At 43.8% G+C, this 12,814-nt stretch overlaps 1 protein-coding gene across 3 annotated transcripts in view; it reads left to right on the forward strand.

Moving 5' to 3' along the window:
* Nucleotides 1-12,814, forward strand: part of NAALADL2 (N-acetylated alpha-linked acidic dipeptidase like 2) — an 847,134-nt gene that overhangs the window by 772,872 nt on the left and 61,448 nt on the right. For all 3 annotated transcript variants that reach the window (XM_061637347.1, XM_061637348.1, XM_061637349.1), the window contains exon 12: nucleotides 1,105-1,198. In XM_061637347.1, coding sequence (XP_061493331.1) covers nucleotides 1,105-1,198 — 94 coding nt within the window. The remainder of the gene's footprint in view (nucleotides 1-1,104; nucleotides 1,199-12,814) is intronic.

Consider the following 12,814-nt stretch of genomic DNA (forward strand, 5'->3'; position numbering starts at 1 on the left):
AGAATGAGAGAGAATAGAAAAGCAAGAGAAAAAGAGAGAGGTGTTTCTGTGTGTGCGATCAGTTTGTTAGTAGATTAGTCAGCAACACTTGGTTGATTAATTGGCAAAAGCCCATTTTAGTCAGTGAGGGCAGTTTTTGATCGCTATGGCTACAAGTTAATTCACTTTTTAATATTTTGGTTCTGGTGTATTACTTGTAATACTGAGTGGGGAAAAAACAATATATTTATGCTAGCCATTCTTTCTAAAGTTGGGTGATGGCTATTGTTTATTAAATGGTGAATTATCTTATCCTGCAGTACCTTTGGGTAATATGCAAATGTCTTTAAATTTAATTGGTTTGTTAGTGAAAACGAAAAATGTTACTCAGGTGCAAACTCTTCATTCAGCTGACAGTCCTAATGGAGGTCGTAAAGGCAAATAGTTAAATTAAAAGCGAGAAGGGAGAACATTGGTAGCGGTACTATGTATCAGGCTTGGATGAATGGCAGATCATGGAACTGGTCAAGTTGAAGGCTGCCATTCTAAATCAAATGTTTCCCCTGATCCAATTATTGTTTGTGAGCATGAGTGCTCTGCTCTGCTCTGCTCTGCTCTGCTCTGCTCTGCTCTGCTCTGCTCTGCTCTGCTCTGCTCTGCTAGGTTCTGCACCGGGGGCTCTCTTGGTAGTTCCGCCAGAGTGCAGGGCTTTCTCTGTGGCAGCTCCTAAATTATGGAAATTCCTCCTCATAGAGGTATATCTAGCATCTTTGTTGTACCACTTTTGCCAAAGTTGCCTGTCTTTATTAACCTTGCCTTTGACAGTTAAGATATTTTGTTTTGTGGGATTCACCTCTTTTATTGTCCTATTCAATTTGGAATGGTTTTACTTGTTTTATAATTGCAACATTTTTATCTGTTTACAAGTGAATGAATGAATAAATGTGTTCATTTTGATAGAGGGTGCAAATCACTCTTGCCTTTAGAATAAATGGACAGGTCTGCTTGTTTAAGAGTTCTGTGTGTGCTTGAAAGCACACAGTGGACTCTGGATCAGTTTGCTTTGGTATGAAATGTGTTAAAAAAATGATCACCACTGATTTTGGGTTTTTTTTGGTTTTCCAGCTGACAGGGGCAGTAATTTTGCAAATTGCCAACAACCCAGTTTTGCCTTTTAATGCCCTGGATATTGCATTAGAAGTTCAGAAGAGCTTTAAAGGTAAGTTATGCCATGCTCCAAGGAATCTTGGTCAATGTCATGTGTTTTTTTCCCTTTGATGGTGAACATTTACTATTCTTCATTGTAAACAAACAATATATGCCCAAGTCATTAAACCAGGTATTTTTGTGTTGTTTGTATGAATATGCATACATACCCAAGCTATGGCATGAAGACATGTGAGGCTATGAGTTGTATTCAACTAAGTCCTACTCAGGGTAGAGCCATTGAAATTAATGATCCTATGGTAGTCATGTCTATTAGCTTCAGTAGGTGTGCTCTGAGTAGGGCTAGTATTGAATCCTGCCATATCACTTTGTTGCTGCTAAGAAGGGCTGGTTCTGATCAGTGGCTGGATGGGTACATGCATGGGAATCCCATGTAAGGTGTTTTGGGTTCCATGATGAAAGAAAATAGGTAGAATATAAAATGTAAGCTAATAAGGAAATAAGTGCATATATAGTTGTGTACGTGTGTGCAGTGAAGGCTGGTGGCTCCAGTGTTAGTGAGGCAGTAAATCCACTCCAGGTCTTAGTCTGAACTTTCAAGGAGCTGTCCAAGGTGCCCTGAAAGTTTGGACTAAAATTTGGAGCAGATTCACTGTCCCACTGACACTGAAGCCACAAGCCTCCACTGTACATGTGATAAATTATGACAGGAATCCTATGCACAAGGGGTGGCTACCTCTCCGCGGGCTTCATGTGCATGCATGTCACATGCGGTCACACGTGTGCATACCTCTATGCACTGCATACACATACTTGGCAGATAGGGACAGACTAGCAGCTTAAGCATGCGTGCACTTAGCAGTAAGGAGGAGCAGACAAGCAGGCTGCAAGGGAAGCAGACTCAGCACCAGGCAAACACACACATACAGCAGCTGCAGCAGTGTTTAGATTCCCCAGGGCATTGCTGGGGTAGGAGGAGAGGAACCTTTTCTCCTAGCCTAGCATGAGTTGGAATGGAAGGCCCTTCTTACCTTTTTTTTAAAGGGCTTCTTCTCTCTCTGAGGCATTGCCATTGCAAGAATCTCTTAGAGCTCAGGAAACAGAGCTCTGAAACCTTCATGCAAGTCCTTCCTTCTTGTTTCCTGAGCTCTGAGACTTTCTTGCAATGGCAAAGCCCCAGAGGGAGAAGTGGCCCTTTTTAAAGGTAGGAAGAGGTTCCCAATTTGTGCAGTTTGGACACCCAAAAACATCTGAAACAGCTATCGAGAACTGACAGTGACTGCATGGGAGAGGAACAAGCTGGACATAAGTATAATATTTTTTTTTTTAAAAAAAGACTATATTTGTGGGAGGGGAGTCTTGGGGGGGCACATGGAAACATTAGTTGGGCTGGATATGGCCTACAGGCCACAGTGGAACAAGGCATGTTATACACACTTACCTAGTTGAACTTGGTTGGTCTTAATCTATGTTGATTATATAGGATTGTGCTGTAATTATATTTTTATCTTAATAGAAACATAAATGGCTAGTATACCTGAGCCACGCAGTTAAGCAATATTTAGTATTTAAATCACAGTCCATCATAAATACCATTTTAGGGCCAAATTGCAGAGGTGGGATTTTCTCCCTGGCATTCCATATGGTGCAGCCACAAATGACAAGGGGGAAAAAAGAGGAAGGGGGCATTGAACCCCATGGTTCTTGTCGAGTGTATAATTTCCCCCAGTTTGAAAACTGGCCATCTTGCGTATTTATTGCCTCAGTTACACTGGCAGCAGATCAGTCTGACTCTCCTCTCTTCTTGCAGCCACTAGGAGGCCAGATAATTTAATGCCAAATAATGTGCTCAAGCTGATTTATCAGCCAGTTCTTGAAAGCTCTACTTTAGAAATGAATGACTTTGATCTGTGTATTTGGATGCGAGGGAAGAAAAGAGAAGACAGTTCCTCTGCTGGAAAGGCAAATATAGGGAAGCCCAGGCTCTAAGAAATAACACAGTTAGCCATTGCCATCTACAATATTTAGAGCTGCATTGCTCCTTTAACTGTTTGGAAGGATCAGCCTTACCACTATAGCATAGATGGGGAACCTCAGGTACAGGGCACAGATGTGCCCCTCTAGGCCTCTCTATCCGGGCCTTGACACTCTTGCTAGGCCATGCCCCCTCCCCAGGCCACACATCCCTCACTAGCCCTTCTCCACGCCCTCCACAATCCTTTTGCCTGGCTGGAATGCTCCTTGAACCATGATAATGCCTCTTGCTTGTCTGATTGGCCGATGGAGAGATGTGAGAGTGTGGGAGTGAGTGTAGAAACCTCTGGCTTCTGTGTGGCTCACATGCAACCCATTGTACAAAGGCCAGAGTCACATCCCTTGCCTTTCCTCTGGCCCTGCCGCATGCGGTCCCCAGAAGATTCCCCTGGAGGTGAAAAATATTCTCCATTCCAGCCCTGTGCTTTCCACCTTGAAACCTGACTAATTCAGTAGATAACATAAATTTACACCTCAAGCTGTATAAATGTATGAAAAACGAGCTCTTGTGACAACTTTACAAACCTTAGCTTTATGAGAACAGACAAAAAACACGAACGATGCAATGAAACTGATCTTAGAGACACAGGAGCTGCAGGAAATGTCATTAAACAAAATTGCTAAGAACTGAGAAAGCTTATCTTACTAGTATTTGTGCCATGAAAATAATTCCACTTTCCTTGAAGTGAAGTGACTGAAGTAATGAATTAATCAAAGTGAAGGAAAATGCCAGATTAAATCAACAAGGCCTGTTGTATACTCAAAAATAAAGGCCATTGGCAGGTATGCTGCGATTGGTAGAGGGGAAAGCAATAAGATGCACTTTTTAATGATGATTCCCTACATGAGATGTTGTGTCTCTATTCTAAAAGAAGACTAGATCTTGCATCTCTTCCCTTTGGTGGAATCTAGGAACAGAAGCCCCAATGAACATATGAAGCTACCTGATATGGAATAAAACCCTTGGTTTGCCTGGCTCAGTACTGACTACACTGATTAGCAGCAGTTTTTCAGGGCCTTGGGGAGCAATTTTTAATATCCCTACCTAGTGATGTGAGGGACTGAATGTGGAAAATTCTGCTTGTGCTCTACTACTGTGGTAGAGCATCTGCCTTGCATGCAGAAGGTCCCAGGTTCAATCCTCAGCATCTCCAGCTAGGGCTGAGAGATATTCCTGCCTGAAATCCTGGAGAGCTGCTGCTAATCAGTGTTGACAATACTGAGCTAGATAGGCCAATGGTCTGAATCGGCATAAGGCAGCTTTCTATGTTCCTGCATGGCTAACCTCAAATGAATACCCCCCCTGTCCTCCAGCAACAGGTAGGAATGTGGGAGAAATTTGATGCAGCTCACAATTAAAGGCAAAACTATGTGACATGAACCAAAATACAGCCATCCTTTGAAATTTGCACTTCTCCGAATTTTGCATTGGAGTTCTCTATCCAAGTACCATGTACACAAATGTGTATACTGGAGTAAAGTGTGCATAAAAATGCATATATTGGTGAAAATAGGAGACAGAAATGCATTATATTAAGAGGAATTTGCAAAAATTTCAATATTAGACAAATGCTCTGTGGGTATGTATATATATGGAGAAATTCGTAGTAAAATGCTGATGAATTTTCATGAGGACTTTTAAAAAAAATGCAAACTGAGGTGAAGTGTATAGAACTGACATTAAGTTTGGAGAAATGAGAAACTGTCAGAAACCAAAATGGGCAGATTGACCCATCTCTAGCAACAGGTTTGCTATTTATTCATTTCATTTCTCAGTCACTTTATACAATAAAAAAGTCTCAAAGTGATTTGACAAAACAAAACACAATACATAAAAAAATAAAACAACAATACAAAAGACATAAAATGCTTATCCAGCAATATGTTAATAAGGGCCAGACCCATCCCAGTAAAAGATGAGCAGCAATGTAGGAGGCAACATTAAGCCCAGGCCCGGGTGGCCTTAGTGTGGTGCCTAAAGACTGCCAAGGATGGCACCAGGCATGTCTCCCTGGGGAAAGCATTTCACAGAACTAGCAACCCTTTGCACTGACAAACCAACCACCAACCACCTATTCTAATAAGCTGGTCAGGAGTCTCAACACGTTGATTATCAAAGTTCAATGGAGTCTGCAGCCAAATTCAATACCCAAGACAATTATTTTAGCTTATTAATTTTTATACCAGGCCAAGTTCAAAGTTCTGGTTTGGATGTTCAGATTCCTGTACATTTGGGACCAGAATGCCTGAAAGATCATCTTACCTCTTATATAGGCAGTCGATCACTACACTCTGCAGGTGAAGGCCTCCTGCAGATGTCATCTTATCAGGAGGTCCGTTCCGCACAACATAGGAAGCTGACCTTTAATGTAGTGGCACCTACCCTTTGGAATTCCCTCTCCTTAAATATTAGACGGGCATCATCTCTGTTATCTTTTTGGCACCTGCTGAAGACCTTCCTCTTTCAACAAGCCTTTTAGTAGAGACCTTATCCCAGTCTGTGTCTGTGTTGGAATTGCTTTTTAATATGTTTTTAAACCTTTTTTTAAAAGTTGTTTTTAAAGATGTTTTATTTTAATATATTTTAAAGTCAGTTTTTAAGATGTTTTAGAGTGTTTTTAGTGTTTTTGTTTGCCACTCTAGACTCTTACTGGAAGGAAGGGTCAGATATAAATTTAATAAATAAATAAATAAATAAATAAAATAGATGGCTTTATTTTATATTTATTCTCAAATTCTGAAGCATTTTAGAATTTGTAGTATTTTAGTATTGAGACATTTTAGTTTTAGGGGTTTTTTACTTTGTTTTTTAAAACAATGAATTCTATATCAAATTTGCAGTGACTTTTCTATCAAATGACAAAAGTGTGTGTGTGTAGGACATAGGCAGGATGTATGAGGTAGATGCCTCAAGCAACAGAGGCTGGGGTCTGCAGTATCCCCCACAGTTTCCTACAATTACCTACTTTGTGCCCCCTAAATTATTTTGCTGCCTTCTGGTATGGTGGACGATGTTGTCCCTGTTGTGCCCTCACCAACCCATTTCTGTTAGCAGGGGGGGGAGGGAGAACAAGGTCTTTTTTATTTTTACTTCTCCACACTACCCAATATAGCAAAGCTATTAGAGATTCTCTTTTATTCCCTTAGCTCTAATGCTGTATGGCTCAGATATTCGGCTAGCCTGAACTCCCCTGTGACATTCTGTCCTTTTAAAGTTCACAGCTATGAGTTCAGTCCCTGTGACCTGATATGAAACTCTCCTCCAGGTATGCTGCCACCATAGACCCAACCTCTCACATAGCCACATGATAAGGAATCTTTGTGTGAAACAAATTTATTATAGAACAGATGTGCTTAAAAGAGCAAGATGACTTTGTTCAGAAGTGTGTGGTTACAATACAGGCTTTTTGTTCTTTCGTGGGAAAATGGAAATGGATTGCCCTCAAGTTGATTCTGACTTATGGCGACCCTATGAATAGGGTTTTCATGGTAAGTGGTATTCAGAGGGGGTTTATCATTACCTCCCTCTCAGGCTGAGAGGCAATTAACCTAAATCAGTCATGTCCAATCATTTCAATTGTAATCTGAGTAGAACCAACACTGGACACATCGTGTAAAGATTCTAACACTTTGTTCAAGTGAGACATATAATTATGTTATATAACATATAATTTATTCTGCAGCTGTTCCATACATTTCAATGGGCTTTGATTTGGATTAAGTCTAGAATCCTATGCACAGAGACCAAAGAGACGTGCCCAGGAAGTAAGAAGACAACACACCAAGAAAGACAAGACAAGCAATATGTGTGTAATCTCTGAGAACTGAATAACTTTATTGTTTGGGGCTATTCTGAAGTGTACTGTGTATGGCTCCCACTCTTTAACTCCTCCTGAGCTACACGCTAAGAAGGCTCAATAGCTGAGGAGGAAGGCAGTGCAGAGAAGACAAAAAACCTGTTCGGGTTCAACAGGGAAAAATTCCTTCTCGGATCCAATTCAGGCAACCAGCAACGCCTGCATGGCCAAGTTAAGTGGTGAGTGGGGCATTTCTTCAGGTAGCCTTGGCAAAGACCAGACAGAAAAGGATCTCACCTTTGTCAGGTCTGCCTGAGGCCTCGTTGAAATAGCCAATCTGTGCCTGGGTTCAGACACAACTTGAGCTAAATACTTCACATCAATGGGCCTATTGTCGCATCTCAGCGCTTGTGACAACAGAGGATGACAGCAATGAAAGGGAGGTAGAGTGCTGATGAATGTCCGTTGTTGGGGTCCTTCGTCTCCAATCTATCCTTTGCCAGGCCGTTTTCTAGCACACAGACCTAAAGAGAGAGAGATCCATTATACTGAATGAGTAAACAAGAGAGATGGATACTTGATCTCAGCTAACTATGACACAATAGTTTACCTTGTCAGTCCTTTCTTATTCTTGGCTGCATCTTGTGACATATATTCAAACCGTTTATCACATATAACCCTCCTTCCTCTTCCTCTGCTTCCACGTGTTTTCTTCTACACATCATGGGCCTGAAAAGAACAGGAGTCTTCAGATGGGTAGCCGAAAGGAACTATTGGCTGCTTGGATCCCTTCTATCTTGTTCGTCTAAGGTCCTCTTCAACATATGTCTGTTCAATGGACCTGCAAAGAGCAGAGTTGTCAGATAAGTAGCCAAAAGGGTCTGTGAAACTATGACATATCTCCAACTGTTCCAACAATAGGAAAAATGTCTTACCTCATCAGTTTCCTGCCTTGTGTGTGGATCTTCTGCACCTTGGAACATATATAGGGTCCACACTGAGGTCTAAGGCCAAATAGGAAATTCCTTCTCGGCTCCAATTCAGGCAACCAGCGACGCCTGCACGGCCAAGCTAAATTCTTCACATCAATGGGCCTATTGTCGCATCTCAGCGCTTGTGACAACAGAGGATGACAGCGATGAAAGGGAGGTAGAGTGCTGATGAATGTCCATTGTTGGGATCCTTCATCTCCATTCTATCCTTTGCCAGGCCGTTTTCTAGCACACAGACCGTTGATCACATGTAACCCTCCTCCTTCTTCCTCTGCTTCCATGTGTTCTCTTCTGCACCAATGTGCCTTGGCCCAGGGCCGGCTCCAGGCATGATGGGGCCCTTGGTCACCAATGTGCCCTGGCCAAGGGCTGGCTCCAGGAGTGATGGGGCCCTTGGGCACCAATGTGCCCTGGCGCAGGGCTGGCTCCAGGCATGATGGGGTCCTTGGGCACCAATGTGCCCTGGGCCCCTCCACTCCCCTTCTGCGATCCACAGAAACAGCGGCAGGAGGGATCACAGGACAGGAGCTTCTGAGCCGCCTGCCATCTCATCCGATCCCCCCCGATTCACCTAGCTTTTGAGGCTGGATTGCCATCAATCAAGATTGCGGCCGAGGTTTCCCTAATGGCAGCATTATCTGGTTGGTATCTGGTAAGCATTTTGCCATTTTACCCCATTCACTCAGATTAGCAAAAGACTGATGACTCTGTTGTCATGTAACACATGACACACCCCTGTAGGCTCAATCCCCACCCTCTCCAGGTACAGCTGAGAGAGAATCTCTATCTGAAACCCTGGAGAGCTACTGCCAGTCTGTGTAGGCAACACTAAGCTAGATGGACCAATGGTCTGAATCACTATAAGACACATCCTGGTTCCTATTTTGAAATGGGATCCAATATTACATTATACTCATAATTCTAACTAGCCAGCAATAATAATAATAATAATAATAATAATAATAAACCTATTTTTATTTTCATTTTATTTCATCTCATTTATGAATCCCTTCCCATGAAACATCCCAAAGCAATTAGCTATTTTAAAAAATCATAACAAACATCAACAATAAAAAGCATACATATAAACAGTTTCAAATCCAATACTGATACAGATTTTTACTTATTTACCCTGTGTTTTTCACCTGCTGAATTGCATTTTGCCATTTTACCCCCATTCACTAAGGCCTGCCTAACTTTCTTGACTCCTGCTTCGCTGCCACCTCCTTTTAAAAATATATTCTTATTTGCAAGGCCACCCACATCTCCCCTTCAGCCCAGACGGAGCCAAGGAACAGTGCAGAAGCTCAGGAGTTGCTCGCCCCCCATCTCTGAGTTTAAGTGTGTGTGCCAGTGTCCCCCCTTTCTTCCACCTACATTCTGCCCCCCAACGTCTCTCTCTAAGATACTGCAGCAGTTGGGGTCCCCCCCATGTGCCCAAATGCAATTAGGTTTTTTGCCAATTAGTGAATATACTATTAACTGTGTGTGTGTTCCATAAATATAATTTCTAAAACATCGTATTGTTCTGAAGCCTTCCACTTTCTGTCTCCAACATCTTTCTTTCCAACCGATTCATGCTTACCTGGGAGTAAATCTCATTGAAAACAGTGGCAGTGATGTGTGAATATGTGGGACAGGGCTGCTGACTTTGTGCTCATGTACTGCTTGCCGGCTTTCCGTATTTATTGGTTCACTGCTGTGAGAACGAGGGATGGAAGGATGTGCCAAGTTTCGGTTCTCTCCGTTTCTCATCGTTCCAATCTTGCACACGGTTCTCCATGTTTGTGCAGCAATTTGTGGTGTTTTTTTAAATCCTCATGAAGATCCTTCAACATTTTAGTGTGAAGTTTTCCTAACAAATATTTTTGTCTGCAGTTTTGACTAATGTACACAGTTTTCCAAGCAATTTCTCCTAATACAGTGCATTTTTGTATCTTACTTTCACTAATATATGCAGTTTTATACACATTTTCCTCTGACAGACATTGGTTGGAGGACAACATTGCAAAATTTGGATAAGGTGTGTATTTTGAAGGCGGCTTTGTTTCAGAAAGTGTGAATTTGATAGACCTGATAGATGCAGCTGTAAATGTGAATAGAATCAAGTTTTCCCCAATCCCTAGAATAGTAGACCAGGCAGGCCTTTGGTCTTTGGCCTCTTCCAGTAGGGCTCCTCTTACGTTTTCCCTGCTCCTCTTGATCCTGGCCCAGGTTTTCCATCTCTCATTCTTCTAACCACAGAAAGGCTTCTGTCCTGCATATCCAGATACTTACCAGAGCACCTTGCAGATCTACTTCAGTTCTTCTACCATAATTTAATTCTGCAAACAAGCTCACCCACATTCCTATGTACCCACAACTTGTCTTTTCTACCCATTTGACATAGGTGCGGTCCTACGCAAGCTCCCTCGGGACCTCAGCAGGGATGGCTGATTTGAAGCACACATGCACGCATGCCACAAGTCTTTGTGTCTCCTTGCTCTTCCCAAGCGAGTTTCCCCTCTGTCTCTCCTTTTTCAAAACCAAATATGGTCACAAAAAAGTTTCAGTCTTGCATATCCAGATATTTCCCAGGGGGTCTTGCAGCCCCCTTCTTCCAACATAATGAAAGTAAGCATGACCTCATAATGGTACATGTCCTCTCGGGTCTCAATGCAACTGCTTATAAAAAGGCAGACAGTTTCTCAACCCAGTTGGGCTTCCTGTGGGCACTCAGAGAATAATCACTTTCTCTGAGAGGAAACTCCCACCCCCCTGGGCTGCAGGGCCGGCTCCAGGTATGACGGGGCCCTTGGGCACCAATGTGCCCTGGGCCCCTCCGCTCCCCTTCCGCCATCCATGGAAACAGCCGCGGGACAGATCGCAGCACAGGACCTTTTTGGCCCCCTCCGTCCCGTCCCATCCCCCCTGCTTCACCTACCTTTCTGGGTTTTTTGCTTTTTTGCAGTTGCGTGCACTTCGCGCACAGGTTTGTCATCAATCACGATTGGTTAGGGTTAGGGTTAGGGCAGAGCTTGGAAAAGTTACATTTTTGAACTACAACTCCCATCAGCCCAATCCAGTGGCCATGCTGGCTGGGGCTGATGGGAGTTGTAGTTCAAAAAAGTAACTTTTCCAACCTCTGGGTTAGGGTTCAGGTTAGGGTTAGGGTTCAGGTTAGGGTTAGGGTTAGGGTTAAGGTTAGGATTGGGGTTGGGGTTTACACTGGGGTTAAAGTTAGGGTTGGCGTTGGGGTTTGGGTTTGGGCTGGGGTGGGGCTGGGGCTGGGGCTGGGGCTGGGGCTGGGGTTGGAGTTGGAGTTGGAGTTGGGGTTGGGGTTAAGGCTAAGGTTAAGGTTGGGGTTGGGGTTAGGGTTAGTGCTACATGCTCTTATTGCTGCCATTAGGGAAACCTCGGCCGCAATCTTGATTGATGGCAATCCAGCCTCAAAAGCTAGGTGAATCGGGGAGAATCGGATGAGATGGCAGGCGGCTCAGAAGCTCCTGTCCTGTGATCCCTCCTGCCGCTGTTTCTGTGGATCGCGGAAGGGGAGTGGAGGGGCCCAGGGCACATTGGTGCCCAAGGACCCCATCATGCCTGGAGCCAGCCCTGCGCCAGGGCACATTGGTGCCCAAGGGCCCCATCACTCCTGGAGCCAGCCCTTGGCCAGGGCACATTGGTGACCAAGGGCCCCATCATGCCTGGAGCCGGCCCTGGGCCAAGGCACATTGGTGCAGAAGAGAACACATGGAAGCAGAGGAAGAAGGAGGAGGGTTACATGTGATCAACGGTCTGTGTGCTAGAAAACGGCCTGGCAAAGGATAGAATGGAGATGAAGGATCCCAACAATGGACATTCATCAGCACTCTACCTCCCTTTCATCGCTGTCATCCTCTGTTGTCACAAGCGCTGAGATGCGACAATAGGCCCATTGATGTGAAGAATTTAGCTTGGCCGTGCAGGCGTCGCTGGTTGCCTGAATTGGAGCCGAGAAGGAATTTCCTATTTGGCCTTAGACCTCAGTGTGGACCCTATATATGTTCCAAGGTGCAGAAGATCCACACACAAGGCAGGAAACTGATGAGGTAAGACATTTTTCCTATTGTTGGAACAGTTGGAGATATGTCATAGTTTCACAGACCCTTTTGGCTACTTATCTGACAACTCTGCTCTTTGCAGGTCCATTGAACAGACATATGTTGAAGAGGACCTTAGACGAACAAGATAGAAGGGATCCAAGCAGCCAATAGTTCCTTTCGGCTACCCATCTGAAGACTCCTGTTCTTTTCAGGCCCATGATGTGTAGAAGAAAACACGTGGAAGCAGAGGAAGAGGAAGGAGGGTTATATGTGATAAACGGTTTGAATATATGTCACAAGATGCAGCCAAGAATAAGAAAGGACTGACAAGGTAAACTATTGTGTCATAGTTAGCTGAGATCAAGTATCCATCTCTCTTGTTTACTCATTCAGTATAATGGATCTCTCTCTCTTTAGGTCTGTGTGCTAGAAAACGGCCTGGCAAAGGATAGATTGGAGACGAAGGACCCCAACAATGGACATTCATCAGCACTCTACCTCCCTTTCATTGCTGTCATCCTCTGTTGTCACAAGCGCTGAGATGCGACAATCGGCCCATTGATGCGAAGAATTTAGCTTGGCCGTGCAGGCGTTGCTGGTTGCCTGAATTGGAGCCGAGAAGGAATTGTTCTCTGTTGAACCCGAACAGGTGTTTTGCCTTCTGTGCACTGCCTTCTTCCTCAGCTATTGTACCTCAGGAGGAGTTAAAGAGTGGGAGCCATACACAGTACACTTCCGAACAGCCCCAAACAATAAAGTTATTCAGTCATATTGGTTGTCTTGT

The sequence above is a fragment of the Rhineura floridana genome, chromosome 7 (assembly GCF_030035675.1).
Source record: "Rhineura floridana isolate rRhiFlo1 chromosome 7, rRhiFlo1.hap2, whole genome shotgun sequence".
NCBI classification, from domain to species: Eukaryota; Metazoa; Chordata; class Lepidosauria; order Squamata; family Rhineuridae; genus Rhineura; species Rhineura floridana.